The sequence below is a fragment of the Pollicipes pollicipes genome, unplaced genomic scaffold (assembly GCF_011947565.3).
Source record: "Pollicipes pollicipes isolate AB1234 unplaced genomic scaffold, Ppol_2.1 Scaffold_4219;HRSCAF=4965_pilon_pilon_pilon, whole genome shotgun sequence".
Taxonomy (NCBI): Eukaryota; Metazoa; Arthropoda; class Thecostraca; order Pollicipedomorpha; family Pollicipedidae; genus Pollicipes; species Pollicipes pollicipes.
The window spans coordinates 22,470,403-22,487,999 of NW_023596448.1; the positions used below are offsets into that span (position 1 = coordinate 22,470,403).

General features: G+C 49.9%; 2 protein-coding genes across 2 annotated transcripts in view; both read left to right on the forward strand.

Moving 5' to 3' along the window:
• The window catches only part of LOC119095012 (uncharacterized), a 4,400-nt gene extending 1,335 nt beyond the window's left edge, over positions 1 to 3,065 (forward strand). Inside the window, exons 2-4 of the mRNA XM_037217919.1 lie at positions 2,108 to 2,564; positions 2,649 to 2,747; positions 3,042 to 3,065. Of these exons, the coding sequence (XP_037073814.1) occupies positions 2,108 to 2,564; positions 2,649 to 2,747; positions 3,042 to 3,065 (580 nt within the window). The remainder of the gene's footprint in view (positions 1 to 2,107; positions 2,565 to 2,648; positions 2,748 to 3,041) is intronic.
• LOC119095013 (uncharacterized) overlaps positions 1 to 16,985 on the forward strand; it is a 52,369-nt gene extending 35,384 nt beyond the window's left edge. The window contains exons 2-5 of the mRNA XM_037217920.1: positions 13,553 to 13,676; positions 15,070 to 15,221; positions 16,280 to 16,417; positions 16,878 to 16,985. Of these exons, the coding sequence (XP_037073815.1) occupies positions 13,562 to 13,676; positions 15,070 to 15,221; positions 16,280 to 16,417; positions 16,878 to 16,985 (513 nt within the window). The 5' untranslated portion in view covers positions 13,553 to 13,561. The remainder of the gene's footprint in view (positions 1 to 13,552; positions 13,677 to 15,069; positions 15,222 to 16,279; positions 16,418 to 16,877) is intronic.
• The last annotated feature ends 612 nt before the right edge of the window (positions 16,986 to 17,597 follow it).

The window sequence follows — 17,597 nt, forward strand, 5'->3', positions numbered from 1 at the left end:
TCTCTCTCTCTCTCTCTTGTTTCCCTCTCGTATTTCTCCCCTCTCTCTCTCTCTCTCTCTCCTCTCTCTCTCTCTCTCTCTCTCTCTCTCTCTCTCTCTCTCTCTCTCTCTCTCTCTCTCTCTCTCTCTCTCTCTCGCTCTTTCTCTCTCTCGCTTTCTCTCTCGCTCTCTCGGGATGGTGCTTGCACGGACGACCACGGGCTGCCACACCGTGCGGTGATTACACGTCAGAGAAGATTTTCGCACAGAGAATTTCGGAATGACGAGTGGCACTCAAGATTACCTCCTCAGGTCAACTGAGTGGGTGGCATTGTCCGTGCCAAAGCCACACTGAAGAGAAGCCAGAGCGTGCGAAGAGCGGTTGTCAAATTGAAACGTGCGAAAAGCAGTTGTCAAGCTGAAACAAAGGGCTACAAAATGGCCAGAACATTTGTTTACTATTACATGAAGTGCTCACTAGACCTCACGAAATGCAGATTGGCCAAATAGCCAAAATTCAGCGGATTTACGTGGGTTGTTCAGTGCATTAGCGAGGAACATTATTCACATAGATAAGACAGTAGTATTAGCCCTATTCCTCGAAAAAAAAACAGGAGAATGGAGATATAATTAGGATGATATTCCACTCATGGTGCCGCAAAAGCGTACTGTCAATGCAGGCTGCTGTGTCAAAGAGATTCCCGAAAAGTCTTTCACTGAAGCGATGTAACAAACGGTGAACAGTGCTCCCGGAAATCAAAGGAAGGTGGGGTAGGACATGACTGGCGTCATATTCAAACAAAACAACGTGCTCGCCTACACGGGGCGAGCACAGCGGCTGAAAAAAAAACACTTCAAACACGTTCACATTGTTTCAAAGCTGACAAAACTGCTGTAGTTGTTTCAGACAAAAGCATACGAAGGCGTTGCTGAGATTCATGATGGAGAGCGAGGGCTATCAGGAGTCAAGCGATGAGTTAACCACACCATGATCATTGAACTTTAGCATCAGATTTCAGAGGTTTGCCCAATATCGACACAGTGAAATATGCACGACATGAGGACACTCGAGGAATCCGAGGAACCCCTAGCCAAATCTGTTTATGATATCGTGTCAAGAGGAATGTTTTACATTTAAAGACATTATAGCAAGCATCAGATATGATGAAACAGGCTTACTTATAACTACTGATATGCTTTTTAGGTGGAGAAGACTGCTACAGACATCACAATTCTCTGCTTAACAGACATGCTTCTTAATGCGTCATGGTCTGATTACGTCATCGTACCTTGCACAACATTGATTGAAGGATAATTGACGGCCGTTATATCTGAGAATCGCGCTGATGGACGCCAGTTATGGACGCCTCGACAATTATACGGTCTTTGGCCTTGATCGGCGCATGGTTTATGGAATGACAGAATTTGAACGACAGTATCATAACGTTATAAATGCTGAAGTGACTGAAATATTATCCCCGATGTATCTCCCCCATTTTCGCGGGCGCAGAGCTCAGAAACTAGAAGAGCTTAGGTCTTAGGAAGTGCAGGGTTGTGAACAGCACCAAAAGGTCTTCAAGGTGGCTAATTCAGTTCAAAACCCCATATAAATGTGGAACACTCTCTTTCAGCTGCAGTTAAGCCGAAAGAAAGCGTGATCAAAAGTCTCACTACCATATGCACCATCATGTCTTCGGCAAAGTAGGATCTTCACTTAACATGTTTCTTCATCATGTCTTCACGTAACCCCCAAAACTGGAGTGCCTATAGCATAGAGGGCGGCGCGTCTGAGGAACCAGTGGAGAGGAAAAAGAGGGCAAACCAGGAAAAGAGGTGCTCTCGTAATCTCGTAGCTTGAGCCTGGGTGCCTGGCTGATATACAATCCCCATTCAGTAAAATAAGCCGTTTACGTAGAAATTTATAAGCTTGCATGCCAACTCAACGTTGCCGATTTCAGGACTCTGACTTTGACAACGACCGCTCCTAACTTCCATCCCACGCCCAGCCTCACCCTGGCGCCTACCCTCGTCCTCCGCTCACCAGCCGCCGTGTGTTGCCTCTCCGGTGATCACGTTTTGTTGCCCTTTGCAGGTGGGGCGTGGTGTGTGTCGTTGACCTGTGACCCAGGATGCGCGGGGTGCAGGCGGCAGTGGCGCTGCGTCGTCAGCGCAGCCGGCGCGAGGAGCGCAAACGGCGCCTCACCAACTCCTCGCTGGAGAGCGTGACGCCGCGGCCCTCTACCGGCGACGGCTTCGTCGAGGAGGAGCCGGCGCCGGCACCGGCGCGCTCACGCAGCATTCTCTTCGGCATCACGCTCTTCCACATCGGCCTGGTGTTTCTCTTCATCGGCTTCCTCATGGTCATCACGGCCATGATCCCCGGCTACATGGAGAAGGCCGAGGCGTACGACCTCGTCGGCACCGGCACCTTCTTCGTCGTGCTGGGCGGCGTGCTGACCCTGGTGAACCGCGTCATCAGCCGCCGCGAGGAGGACTCGCTGCAGGAGTACGTGTCGGGCCGGCTGGCGCGCTCGCGCAGCGGCGGCCGGCTGATGCGCGACACGGAGGCCAGCCTGGCGGCCGAGGTGCACGGCCGCAGCGTGCGGCGCGCCTCGCGGAGCCCGCGCAGCCCGGCCCCCTCCACGCCCGCCACCAGCCTGGACGCCGAGGCGGCGCTGGCCGGCATCGCCGAGGAGACGGTCGGCCTCGGCAAGGACAGCTCGGGCGACTCGCAGGCGGCGCTGCTGGGGGTCGCCGAGCCGCGCGACGTGCGTGTTGTGATGGACGGCCGGCGGGACGCCTCTCTGAACGGCCCGGCCGCCAGCGTGTAGCGCCGGGCCGGCGTCGGCCCGATTCGGAGGCGGCGCACTCGGCCGTGCCCCTCCTCGCGCTGTGTCCTCCGTGTCCGCTGTCCGCCGTGTCCGCTGTCCGCGCGTGTCCGCTGTGTTTGTGCGGCGGCCGCTGTCCGCGCGTGTCCGCTGGAGCTCGTTGGGCGGCAAGCGCTTGTGCGCGCGCCCGTCGGAGCAAAGGCCGCTTTTGCTGGCTTGGAACCTGCGTTGCAGTACACGGCCAAAGCGCGGGGCTGAGACTTTGTTTGTGTCTGAATCCTTCTTTTTGTACCTTTTGTGGGCTCCGAAATTGCTTCGGGAGTGTGGCTCGCTTGATCGAGGCGTTCTACTCTGTTGTACAGCGTGGTCTTGGTCCCTGGCCAACGCACGTAAGAGCAGCGACAAAGTTTGAATAATGAAAGATGACTCCTGGTTTCCAACCCTAAGATGGCGGACTGTGTTCACGTTAGGCACTCCAAATATTGACAAAACGTATTCTTGAGCCTATAATTTGATCATGTTTTCTCAAAAAGTAACTGAAATGACCAATTTCCTCCAAAATGCCGACTGAAATCTATAAACTTCTAGCCACCTATAGCAAAATTGGCAAGCCAAGCTCACACAAAAATCCTGCTACACGGTTGCACACACTCATTGACAGCCGTACCAACTGCATGGCAACCGTCCGTCATTCATGTCGCTCCAGTTCTGCCAAAACAGGTATCACTAGTGCTGCCATCTCTGCCGCCTGGTAACCACCGTACACCAACTACAGTGTTGTTAGAATCAAAAGGTAGCTGAACCAGCCCATCGGTGTCGTCTTGGGTCTGATTATACGTTTGGTGTTACTACACTGACTGACCGAATGAGTGTGTCACTGGTACTGTCATTGTCACACATCAGTACGGGACTGAAATGTAATGCAAAAGTTGATTAACACTAGCTTGCATTAGCGACACAGGAAAAATAACGCAACGGTTATGTTTTGACGTTACCTTTAGTTGCCTGGTCTACTGCCATTAATCAGACTAATTGGCCAAGGTAATCAGATCCTTTTATACGAACTCCGGTAACGAGTCTCGTGATTGCTCTTTGCTGATGCGTGCGATCACAGCATATTTAAACCTTCTCGCAACTCGTTTTACAAGCTATTTTCAATGCCCACGTTTTAATCTCTAATTCCCGATTGGCGGTGTTTTGGACCCGTCTCTACCTTTTACTTTCCAGCCTCTCTCTCTCTCTCTCTCTTTCTCACTCTCTCTCTCTCTCTCTCTCTCTCTTTCTCTCTCTTTCTCTCACTCTCTCTTTCTCTCTCTCTCTCTCTCCCTCTCTCTCTCTCTCCCATGTGAGCAAAAAAGAAGAGGACTTCATCTGTACACCCCTCATGGGCTTTTTTTCTTGAATGATCCAAAGGAAAAAGCCTGCCTCTCCCTACATTGTCGGAAATATCTAACAAATCCGTAAATTTTGCAATACGGATCCAATGGTTTAGATTTGTTCGGCTGATTCATGCGAAAACTCGGTAGATGGGCTGCAGCCGATGATGACTCGGATCGTTTGTAAGCTTGCCTTTGATATATGGCTAAAGGAAATATGCGTCTATCGCAATCCTTTCCGCTGGGTTAAAACTAATGCCGGTCTCGAGGTTGGATTTATCAGTCTCTTGCAAAGCCTTGTATCGAACTTGAATGGCGTCAGATTTGTATCACTTAAACGCCGCACAGGTTTAGCCAGCAATCGCTCGCGGCCGTGAGGTATCAGCTGTTCGCGTACGGACGCCGTGCAATCTGGAACATAAAACATCTGACGACGCAGCCGTTTGTAACTTTGTTTCATTTCGAGGCAGGCCACCGGCGGTGGTCGATCGATGCATGAAGTCTTCGAACTTTAACCAGTCCCTGGCTGGTGGCTATATCGGTGTGCCTATGCTAACAGTTCGCCCCAAGACATGGTTATTGGTGATGCGGCATGGTGCTGTCCATGATACGAAAGAAAACACCTTGAGTCTGTGGAGCAACAGAAAGTCAAACACCGCCGAGGTAGTTGGTGGTTGGTTCGAAGTCTGATGCTCCCGAGGTTTTACTAAACAGCTGAAGAAGAACAGCTGTTTCCCACCACGGCCCCAACTCCTATCGATGCTACATATATGCGACTATTGCTTTTTCCGTATGAGCCCCCTACTTTGCGACCCGTTGACTTCGACCAGTTACTGCAACCAGTTGACGACAGCAATGCTTCAGCAATTACCATCATGGTTCGGTTCTTGTTTCAGGTAACTTACGCCGCAACAAATCGATAAAAGTAACCAAAAATAAGCAATACCACATGTATAAGCCAAACCACACCGGCTTGTCATGTGGCCGTACGACCACACATGTACGCATCGTCAAATGGATCCGTGTACATTTGAGACGTTTGCTACGTGTTAGTCTAATTCACGCGTCAGGTTATGCGACTGGGACCCATCTTTATCACGCTGTATTTCACAGGCACAAAATTTTAAAATGCGCGAGGAAAGGGGCAAACAAGGGTCAACATGCGCGAGGAAAAGGGCAAATAGGGGTCAAACCCATCGTTTGTGGCCAGACGTATCAAAACAGCCGGTGGACGGTACACGGAAGTGTTTCGTTTCGTCATCATGTAACAATTCGTCAGTTTATGTTTCCGTATTTGGTCCCATAGCGCCAAATCATAAAGTACTGCAAACGTGAAATGACGGATAGGTACACGATTATGAAACAAAAACTCCGCCATAGTAAAAATTCACTTATGTTTTGATAGCTCTGACGGCAAGCCTTGGGTTTTACTCGTTGTAACCATATTTTATTGTGAATTTCAGGATCGGTACCAAATCAGATTCCCGTCGAATTGTGTTTGCATGAAAGGGCTATTTATTGAGCGCTGCGTGCCTGAGGCCACTCGTCCCTATTTTCTTCCGATACTTTGGATGCTTATTGGTCACAGCAAACCTGACCGTATTCATGCGTAGTTGCCATGGTCCCATCACTCCCAGTTTCACGCACAGTAAGATGTATTCAAAACCAGTAACCAGCAGGTGACGTCGGTCGCGCTCTGGCCGGGTTTCTGGCTCTGATTCTGGTCGTTCACGTAAGACACTCTGTGACCTTCGGGGTCAGAGAGCATCGAACTTGCCGAGATTTTTGGATGTGCAACATTTACCCCACCACTCGCCCCACCAAGGGTTAATTCCACGCCTTCATTTGCGCTGTTTGTCGAGCTCTGGCGCCGTCCCAAACAACGCCCTAAAGCAGGCAACAACCAATGAATATCAGTGGTTGAAATGAACGAAACGCTTTTATCAGGAGGCGTCGGGCACATGCATGGCTTGTCCCCGAGCGCGCGCAGCTGATGTACGTACGTATTGCCCCGTTTTTCCACTGTGACTGTCCTTTCTCCAATCAAACGGTGTTCGTGTTGTGTCGCTGCGACGCCGGGCTGTCAAGATCTATGCCGAGTTTTGGACAGCTTTTCGCACCAAGCAAATATTTCATTCCCCTTGGAAATTGGAAAAAAATGCTTTCTATTTTGCTTGCTGCGATGTTTCAGGGATAATCACGACTGATCGGATTGTGTGCGAATGTCTTAAAATTCATGGAGCAGAGCTGTTACAGAAATTAACTGCTGCTGCCGGGAGCTGCATGATGCTACCATCAGTGCAGCTAGTGGAAGCGCACAAGCCTCTGGATGGTGTGGCGCCTGTGCCCAGTGACTCATGCTGTAAATTATCTAATTACATGGGTCAGATTAATGCGGCCAGCGGCCTTATTCTGAGAAATCACTTCGGTGAAGCCAGGCGCTCAACAAATAATTTATAATCGATCATCTCATCCTAGTAGCAGGATACACCAGACTCCTGTAACCAAAGATGCGAAGATGCGCATGGGGCGCCCTGTACGGCATGGAACGGGCGAGATGGTGAGAGACGTGAGGGGTGGTGAGAGATGTGAACGTGGGAGGATGGTGAGAGACGCAAGAGTGTGGTGAGAGGCGTGAAGGGCGTGATGAGAGACGTGGACATGGAAGGATGGTAAGAGACGCAAGAATGTGGTGAGATACGTGAAGGGTGGTGAGAGACGTAAGAGGAGACGTAAGAGTTGGTGGAATATGTAAGAGGGCGATGGGAGACGTGAGTGGGGGGGGGGGGGGGTGAGAGATATGAGAGGAAGGTGAATGACTGAGAAGGCGGTGAGAGACGTAAGAGGGTGGTAACGAACGTGCAAGCTACACATTATGATGGAGATGACAATCCAATATCAGTATATGATGCAAAGGTTTCGTCTGAAGAACTAAAAGTTCGAATTGAAGATGTTGTATACACCCATGACAGTAGGTACGATTCGTGTAAGAACGTCTTGGTAAGTCCGTCTTTCCGTACAGACTGGCAAGCAGAGGTTCAGTGACGCCGTCTTCGCGTACTGACACAAGAGAGGCTCACATCGTTTGAAAACTGGCTGGCTGTGACTTCGGACAGCTCTGGATTTTCAGCTGACAAAATGGGTTGATGGATGATCTGGGATTTTGCTAACTGGGACAAAAGTATCACGAAAGCTTAAATATTTTGATGGCTTCTGGAAACAATAGTCTGACCTCCACGTATGCGTGGCTTCTATGGTTTGGTATCTCTCGGTTTGGGTCACAGCTGTTGCATTCGATACCGGTTTGGCCACAGCTGCTGTGCTCAAGACCAGTTTGGGTCACAGCTGTTGTGGTCAAGACCAGTTTGGGTCACAGTTGTTGTATTTGAAACTGGTTTCAGACCAGGCGGCATTGGCCACGGCCGGGTCGGCTTCCGGCGCGCTGAGGACTGAACAATGTGGAATTATATTAGTTAATTGTAGAACATGCATTAGTTCCACTGAACAGCTGGTTTCGAGCCGCGGTCTTGGATGGCTGCCGATATCTGACAGCACTCCCTGAAAACGCCCCAGGCTGGCGGATCCGTGACTTTCGCTTGGGAATGTATGGCCAGTTGACCACATCGACCTACCCAGACTTGACAAATGTAATTACCGCCCCCATCCCTCTCTAACCCCACTTAAGCCAAATGTTTGCTCACGCGTCGCCGCGATGCCAAGTTGTTGGGCCTGATTTTGTTCAGTGCTGTTCTGGTTTGTTCAGTGCTGTTCAGGGCCTGGTTTGTTCAGTTCAAAGCTTACAGCTTTGTGGCCATTAGGAAAGTCGACCATCCCTGGTCTATTCGAATGCAAAGACAATATTTTGCTTGTATTTCAGCATTGCAGAGAAAAATGACGACCGATTGAACCATCTGTACATAAAAGCTTATCATGGGTGCAGCGCAAATTTCAAAGAGATTATCGCTTTGTTTCTGGAAGCTTCATGACTGTGTGAAGGTGGTCATGTTTAAAAGCTCCCAGCCGGATTGCCCCAGTTAATACATTCTCACTGTTCAAGTAAGGTAAGGTTCAAGTTCAATACATTCTCACTGTTCAAGTAAGGTTCTGCTGTTCACGCTCTGTCCTGTTCACGCTCTGAACTGTTTACGCTCTACCGCGATGTCAGCTGTAACGGGAACCAGGGATTTCGCGATGGGGCTCCGCCATCTTGACATTTTAATTCTCAGCTGCCATTGGTTGACACGACGGAGCACGGTCGGCGTGTGTCTTTGCGTAGCGAACGTTACGCTGATTTGGAACGTATGTGACGCGTCAGGGTTCGGGAAGAGGCCAGGTTAAAATGATTTTCTGTGGGGGATAGCTGCTTGGAAAATATTGCAACGGATATGCGTTTAGACGCCGTGCAAATAATTATTGAGGTTTCCGAATGCCCGATAAGCCAAGGTGTGTTGAGCACTGGTCTTCTAACAAAAACAGTTAAAAATGAATCCTGGAAATACGAAGACAACCACGGCTCCAGAAAAGAATCAGATCACAAAATGGTCGGGCATACATTTCATTAAAGGAATCATTGCACCCATAAATTTCCAAGCCATACGTGAGCGTTTAACGAAAGCGTTTTGCAAACTTGCATAGTCATTGTGCGCACGCACTGCTTTGTATAACCCAAATAAGAAACATCCTAGGACATACGACCCAACCTATGCCGCCAAGGCATGCGGTAAATTATGAACAAAAATGAATTGCATGAGGCTTCATCGGTCTGAGGCAAAGACTATCTACTACATTATACCCTTCCCGATGTTGACACACGCAGTGACTGACCTGGTAACGTATCTTGGCCGATGATACTCTTTATTGAATGCTAGGTACATATCGTACAAGATTTTTTTCGTGGGAACCTCGTTTATTCCACGTTGCACTAAACCTGTTGGGTGTCTGGTCCATCACTTCAAGGTTTTGGCGGGAGGAATTTTTATGAGCTTGAATATTTCTGGTCACGCTGATAGCTTCTGGTCGGACCAGGCAGCGAATAGTGCGATATGCGGCGATCGAGATAGTTTGGTCTGCCCCATGTGCCAAACCACAGGCTGGCTTTATCTTCTTTTAGCGTTGCGGTCCCAACGCATTTGGAGTGGAGTGTCCAATATATATATATATATATATATATATATATATATATATATATATATATATATAGCTCTCTTTTGATTACGGTTTGACGCCTTTGGAAGAAATCGAATGAACAGGATTGGCCTTTCACCGACAAGCGCCTAATCCAATTGCGCTTCACAAGGTACTAACCTTTTAACATGTTAGATATCTGCGCTCGAGCCAACACGCTGTTAATGTCGAGCTTTGACGTATCATCAGCGGATGTCCTCCATACTGCTGTGCACCTGGAGCGGATGACGAGGCGCTGTGCTTCGCGCTCATAGCGCTGTGTGGTGGTGTGTTCGATCGTAGCAGCCGAACTGCTTGTCTGCTGTTCACCGCGTGTAGACCGCGTCCAATGTGGCCAACGGCACACCCCCGTGATGCATCATATTTGCATATGCCATACCAGCGTTCGTGGATGGCTGGGATGAATTGGGTGTTTTCAGTTTTGTGGGCCGTTTGAAGTGATGTGGTGTGCCGTTCCATGTTTTGCTCCGATCGCGTCGCTGGATGTACCAATGTGCTGGCACCGAGATGTCCCCAGCCAATAACGCACCAATCAAATGCATGGTACACGATGGCGTCCGTGTTGTGCTATTTGCACGGAAGTGTGATTGACGCCGTTGAGATATTCTATCACCGCCATGCTGCGCAGAGAAATCACACGGCTGATGATTTTGGTGATCGCTGCACTGCCAGTATTTTTTTTGAAGATTTTCTTTTTAGCTGAATACTTTTGGTAATCGCTGCACTGTTTGTATTTTATTTGACATTTTTTTAGCTGAAGTTTTTTTTGGTAATTGCTGCACTAACCGTTTTTTTAAAATAATTTTTAGATGAAGATTTTTAGTGATCGCTGCACTGTGCGCTGAAGCCAAACCAAATCTCAGCCGGCTGCCGGATATTGCCACCATGCTGACGTGGGGTTGATATTGCTTTTCTGAACTGCGTCACATGCCTGCTTTCTTGCTTAGCGTCCTTGAAACAAAGGAAGACTCAAAGTTTCCTATTCTTTAGATCACACTGATTGCCTCCATACATTGCTTTCTGATCTTCTTCCGTGTTAATGTACCACTGTCTGAGTTAATACATGTACTTGGGCGTCGAATTTTACTGCCGATTATTTGCAGAATTGTCCGGTGATATACAACAGAGTGAAGAATCTACAGGCCGGAGCTTAAGCTCACACCCTTGTGTATAGCTCAGCGATTTACATGCATTTTGGCCATCGCTACATGTGTGCAGGGGCCTTGAAGTCTCAAGGCTCAACCTGTCCGGCCATAAGGTCCCGTTTTTCCCAGGAATTAGTCTGATACCTACCCTCAAAATTTAGAGGTGGTGGCTCAAGTTTACACATTTTGTGAACCGGCGGGCAAAGGAAGAGCTCGCGTATTTCAAGTGAAAAAATTATTTTAGAGCTGTCTATTCAGGTGGTCACGGTATCACGCTATGGTCAGTGTAAATAATTTGTGATGATAGAACGATAAAAACGCCTGATTTTTTTAACTTTCAACGTCATATGTCGCTGAGTTGTTTACCGCGCGATGAAAATGAAAAATATTTGGATACAATTTGACGCATATGGTTTCCTTGCATGTTTCCCTCGCAGTGGTTCGCGACCGCATCTTTCAAGCTTCGATTCTTTTTTAACTATACCAGTGAACCTGATACCTTCATAATAATTAGCTCTTGACTGGTCAGTCTCTCAGTTGCGGTGAACCAGTCAGCAGGCGTCAGGGCGTGAGGATATTCTTGGCCTCCAACAAGGCCGCGGCCTGCAGTTGGCTGTCGTGTCGCCATACGCTCGACCAAATACCGGCGCGGGTAATGAAAAAGTTCAGCCGTGTTTCTGGAGTATGTTAGATTAGATGGGGTTGATGCCAAACAAACATCACTGGTGTGAAACCTGGGAAATTGATATGAAAGCATCGGCCTGATGGTCATTTTTTCCAGTCAGCGCGGTTTCGGAGTACTGGCAGCTGGCCATGACGTAGCACGAGCATCATGGCGCGCTTCTGTTTTGAACTCGTACCGGAAGACCGGCGTCAAGTGTGATAGCCAAGTGTCAATCATCTCATATGCCCACCGTTCAGCAGCCATAGCTCCAATGGAGGCATATGTAGTGAGCTTTTTAACGCACATTTTCAGCTGGATTGAGGTTCCTTATGCTACGGTGCGGCACACGCCGCGGTGTTTGGAGCACCGCGGACTTCCCGCCTCGCGTGTCCCGTGGACCAGCTCCACGCGGTCCTATGCTCGGCCCCTAACTGATGTATCACCAATTTATGGAGTCTTATTTCAAGTAGAAACTTGTCCAAAGCTTTATCTTAAGCAGAAACTTGTACAAAGCTTTATCGCAAGCGGAAACTTGTACCAAGCCTGATTTCAAGCAGAAACTTTTCTGCTAATTTGCATTCAGAATGAAGCCTGTCACCGGACAGGCATTTACCGAACTTTATAGTCGCAGATAACAGGTAAACACCCTAAAGTTGCAAAGTAGCCGAAAACTGTTCGGGACTTTTGACATAATGGTTTATAACTCCATCTATGTTATCGATGGCGGCCGGCTCCACGCGGCAGCGACGTGGTACGGAAACTGCCGCTAGGTCGCGGCCAGTTGGCCGCCCAGCTGACGTGGCGAGCCGAAGCCTGCGGACGTCACTTAGAGGCGTCAGCGAGCAGGCTTAGAGTTTCTGATTGGGCGCACTTGTAGGCGAAACTTGAACCTTTGTGGATATTAGCAACGGTGTTTTTGCACGCCAGCGCGCGCCGATGATCGGACAAGGCAAGCACGTTGCTGAAAAGCATAGCCCGTCCGTGTTCGGTTATTGGTTGAGCCAGAATTGTCCCCCAGCTCAATACTATTTTCGACGAGTTGAAATGTAAATGGCTTTCAAACTGAGGGCCGCAGAGTCGCAGCTTTGTGTTTGTATCATTGCTGAGACGCGTCAAAAGTAAATATGAATATGAAACAATTGTTTTTCATCACGGACTGCTTGGATAGCCTTGTTATAAAAATCAGGGGCGTATACAGAACTTTGCGAGGGGCACACCATTGTTTTGATCGAAAACACAGTTTAGTGAGCCAGAGGCGGGGAAAATATGCCGCATGACGTCAAGCAGTATCGTAGGTTCCCGATTTTGCTTTGCTTTTGCTTTGTTTTGTTTTTTGCTAATTTGGTGTATTCATCAGAATATCTTAGTATCAACAGTTCTTCACAGGAATTTTTGAATATGCAGTGAATCTGACAAGGGGGGAGGGTCACGTGCAGCTTTGTGAACATGCTGCTGTGAAAAACATGTCCAGCGAATGCTTTTATAAACGTCATAGAGCAAAAAGCGATCAAATTCTTGTCACCAAAATCGACTCGTTCGGAACAGTTTTTGGAATTGGACTAGTACATCCTTGGGTAGCAGCTAGTATATCCTTAAGCCAACTCAAAGGCTTTGTATGGGAGGCGGCATCGATTCGGTTGAATGAAGATCACGCACAGGACTGAGCCACATGCATCTTACGATAGCTCATCAAACACTGCCGAGAACTGAAGGTGGTGCCACGAGGACTGAGGGTGGTGCCACGAGGACTGAGGGTGGTGCCACGAGGACTGAGGGTGGTGCCACCGGAGAGATGGACCGACGACAACCTCAACAAAGACCATCCCCCTCGGCCATCCACAGGCCCAAACTATACCAATTTTATTCCGGAATACATCCGCCAGAATATTTTTTTTCTAATTTGTGTCAACTTGAATGTTGTTGAATAGAGTTGGAGATGTGACAAGTGAACGACCAGTTTGAGCGAGCTCTCCTGGTTTATCGGAAGTGTTATGTACATGCACTCGGGGGGAGGGGGAACGGAAGGTACCCAAGTTTGAGATTGCTCATGCGTTGGAGGTGATGTATTTTGCACAGGCACTCCGACTAGGTGTGGAGTAATGGAAGGGAATGGAGCATGAGAGCCTGGAATTACCATACCGCAGTAGGCGATCAAGAACTGAAACAGCTGCGCAAGGAGGTCGATTCTACTGAAATTCTACAGACATCGATGAGGTCATCTACGCCGCAGTACTGGACTGAGAATACGCATTGACCTATTCTTCCTGTCTGTCATTTGGTCTCCATTGTCTATCTTGTGCTGCGTGCTGGTAGGGCTTCAGCTCTGACCGACAGGACGACCGCATTGTTAAGCTTTAATTGCATTGTTTTCCGCAGGGTGTCACCATGATCGGCGCCATGCCAGCCATCGCTGTGCGGCACCAGCGGGGTCACCAGGCCAAGGCGGACGACAAGACCCGCCTGGGCAGGCCCAACACACTGCTCATCGACCACCGGCCAGGTCAGAGCCATGTTTGGGTCAGGTTAGGTCAGGTCAGGTCACCGGTCAGGTCAGGCGCGCAGCCAGGGCATGTCACGGATCAGGGACGGTCAGGCAGTCAGGGTCCTGGGTCCTGCAGTCAGGACGGGTCGTAGATCAAGTCGCCGCAGAGTGAGGATAGGTCATGGGCTAGGTCGGCCCTGGCCAGGGTGATTCACTAGCCACGTGAGACCCACAGAGTTTGACAGGTCAGGCCAGGTCATCCCCATAGCTGAGGCAGGCCACCCAAGGGTCATGTCGACTCACCAATCAGGGCAAACTATTAGCCATGTCCACGCAAGGGACAGATCAGGTAAGTCTAGCACTCAGGACGGTTCCCTAGCTGGACCATCCGCCAAGTCAAAACGGCGCTGTCTGTCGACCCTTCACTTCCAGCACCAACATCCTTGCAAAATACATACAAGAAATACATAAAGACAGTACAGATATATTCGAAAATGCGAAAAATATATACCCAAGTAAGTGTAATGATACAAATCATGGTAATGATGATTATACAAATGGCATATGGAAAATAACACTAATTAAGGTACCCAATGCCCTTCATTGGAGAGTTGAAAACAGCAGCGTAGGATCGTTCGAACAAGACGTGGCCGGTCCTCTCTTTAAAGCGAATGCTTCCTGGTCTTAAAATATTTAATGATTGAATTTTATGGCATTAGCAACTGATGGATAAGCTCTCACATGACATTTTAATGGTATTTAAATTAATTGTTTAAAATTTAAAGTACATGACTTAGCCTGGATAAGACGGTAGTATTAGCTTTATTTCTCGGAAAAACCCGGAGAATGGAAATATAGTTACGTTGATATTCCGCAACGTGCCTTTATCGAAACAATAGCAGGAGATCACCATGATCGGGGCTATTCTGCTATTGTTCCGATAAAGGCATGTTGCCGAAATATCGACATAACCATATCTCCACTCTCCTAGTTTTTCCGACGAATAAGGCCAATACTACCGTCTTGTCTATGTGAATAATGTCCCTCGCTAATGCACTGAACAACTTAAACGACTTAACTTTTGAGAAGCGCAGGGCACGCACCTCCCTTAGCGTACGCATACATGCGTGAGAAACGTGACAAGGCAAAACAGTGATATGCATGACAGTTCAATAGTACGATACTTCTTCTTAACACGTTCTTAACACGCTTAATACGATCCGGATAGTACGATACTTCTACTTAACACGCTCCGCCAGGGCGCACAGACGCTTCCAGAACCACAGCAAAAGTCTCACAGCACAATGCCTGTCTTGCTTCTTACTGCCCTAGCCGACTGCTGCGCGGTGTCCCGACCCCAGCACGACCAGCGCCGCCCCGCTCGGCTGACCTCTCCCGCCCCCTCCGGCAGGTCCGAGCGGCTCTGCGCTGTCGCCGTCTCGCCTCTCTACCACCGAGACACCGGGCGCCGCCGAGCCACAGCAGCCCTGCAGCTGGGACTGCGGCATGCTGTGCGGCAGGCTCTCGCTGCTGCACGTCATCGTCGTCCTCGTCCTGCTGGGGGTCAGAGCCGCGCGGGTCGCCACGGAGGACGTGGCTGACGAGGTTTCAGGGCGGCGTGGGTGGTCGCAGAAGAGGAAGTATATAACGGGGTTCAGAGCGGCGTGGGTCGCCACGGAGGAGGACGTGGATGACGAGGTTTCAGGGCGGCGTGGTTGGTCGCAGAAGAGGAAGTATATAACGGGGTTCAGAGCGGCGTGGGTCGCCACGGAGGAGGACGTGGATGACGAGGTTTCAGGGCGGCGTGGGTGGTCGCGGAAGAGGAAGTATATAACGGGGTTCAGAGCGGCGTGGGTCGCCACGGAGGAGGACGTGGATGACGAGGTTTCAGGGCGAAGTGGGTTGTTGCAGAAGAGAAAGTATATAACGGGGTCAGAACTGCGCGGGTCGCCAAGGAGGAGGACGTGGATGACGAGGTTTCAGGGCGGAGTGGGTTGTCGCAGAAGAGGAAGCAGATGACGGGGTTCAGGGCGGCGTGGGTCGCCACGGAGGAGGACGTGGATGACGAGGTTTCAGGGCGGAGTGGGTTGTCGCAGAAGAGGAAGTAGATAACGGGGCTCAGAGCGGCGTGGGTCGTCGCGGAGGAGGACATTCACGATTCTGGAAGGCTTACTACGAGAAATCAGTGTTAATGCTTTAAAACAATCCCAAAGGGGCAGTGCTGGTGTTATTTAAAACAGTTATAGCGTACGCTTTCCTGACGGCTTCTGGAGTGTGTGAATAACGTGCTTGGTGTGATGTGAACAGGGCTGTGTGAAGGACTGCAGTGCGCGTAGACAAAGGAGTAAACCAGGAAGGGATAGGCTATTATGTTAGTTTGTCCAGGGTTTGTGACTGAATAGTGATATCACGGGCTACTATGACATCAACCGGCTGTGGGCCTTGCTAATGATATTGTCATGATGATAATGATCACCATCAGCAGCAACAGCAACAGCGCCATCATCGTTCATCTCCATTACCTGCACCTGTCTGGTGATATTGCAGAGTGCAATGGCCGGTGAGCGATGTTGCTGCTGACGCCAGTGCCCGCTGCTGACAATGACCGCATCTGTCTACAGACCACTCTGCTGGTGGTCGGTCTGGTGCAGCTGGCGCCGGACGCCGCCGTCGGCTCCCACAAGCTGACCCTCATCTACACCGGCGCCGGCCTCCTGCTGCTCGGCTTCAGCTGTCTCGTCTGCATGTGTCTGTTCCAGGTAGGCTCGACCTCGTCTGACGCGTCCGCTGGCGTCGATGCCAAATGAGCTGGGATGTTTAGTCTGTTTGTGTATACCCCGCGAGTTCGCGCACACCGATCCGCCGCGCGGGCGAGACGGTCACGTCGAGTTGTGTTGTTGCGCAAACAGGACTCTGTGCTTGTTTTCCAGCCGCGGTACCTTTCCCGTCATATTAGCCAAGAATTCCATACGCCATGCAGAATTGATGTGACGATTGCTAGAGCTGAGTCGCCTAAGTGCAATCATTCTGTTTGATGGATGGTAATCACGAGTTTGAGCCTCCAAGCTGCCTTTCATTACACATTCATTGTGATAATCATGCGGTGTGATGCAATGGTTTTGTCGGTTTCCCTTCACAACGGGCAGCAATGTTTCCTGGGGGCTTTTTGTCGAGGGATCCAACGACATTCCGTGACGACGACGACCTGCCGGCTTTCAGAAGAGGCTTCAACACCGCGCGGCGGCGACAGATGGCAGCGGCGGCATCAAGGTTCAGGTCAAGAGCAGCAGCCCACCGCAGGACAGTGGGGAGAGTCCTAAAGTCTGACATAAGCATGCAGTGTGTGGCTGACGCGGTGACGCGGTGGACGCGTTCGGAAGTGCCCATCTGAGTATTGTTCTCGGCCGCGTGTTGCCCGCGAACGCTTTATGGGAGCCCAGTGAGGGCCGCGCGCTGCTGGGACGGGCTTCGAAAGCACGGCTGGACTGGCGGGCGGTGTGAAGTGGGCCGGCGAATCAGGACTGGTCGGGCTGGAGTCAGCTGATTGGCAAGCTCCGAATGCGGACGCATGGAGATGAGATTCACTGCTCTGTGTGATTTAACTTCATGACACTCTATCATTGGATCCGGCGGCGAGGGTTCTGAGAAATGATGCTTCACATTTTGATACTGATCCGGTTCGCAAATAAGTACACCTCGGTGAGTTTGTTACAGATATTTTTGCACGCTATTCATGTGAAAAGAGGCTCGCCTGGATGTATCTTGTCATGCGACCCACTGTGCTAAAAGCTCTCTTACCACTTGCGTTTTTTCAGTGACACCCCACGAAAAAGCTCTTAGTAGTTTTTCTGCCAGGACTTTGAACTTAGGAATGAAAAAAACACTGTTGCGTGTCATGGGAGACGAGCAAGGCAGGAGAACAGATGACCTGCTAAACCC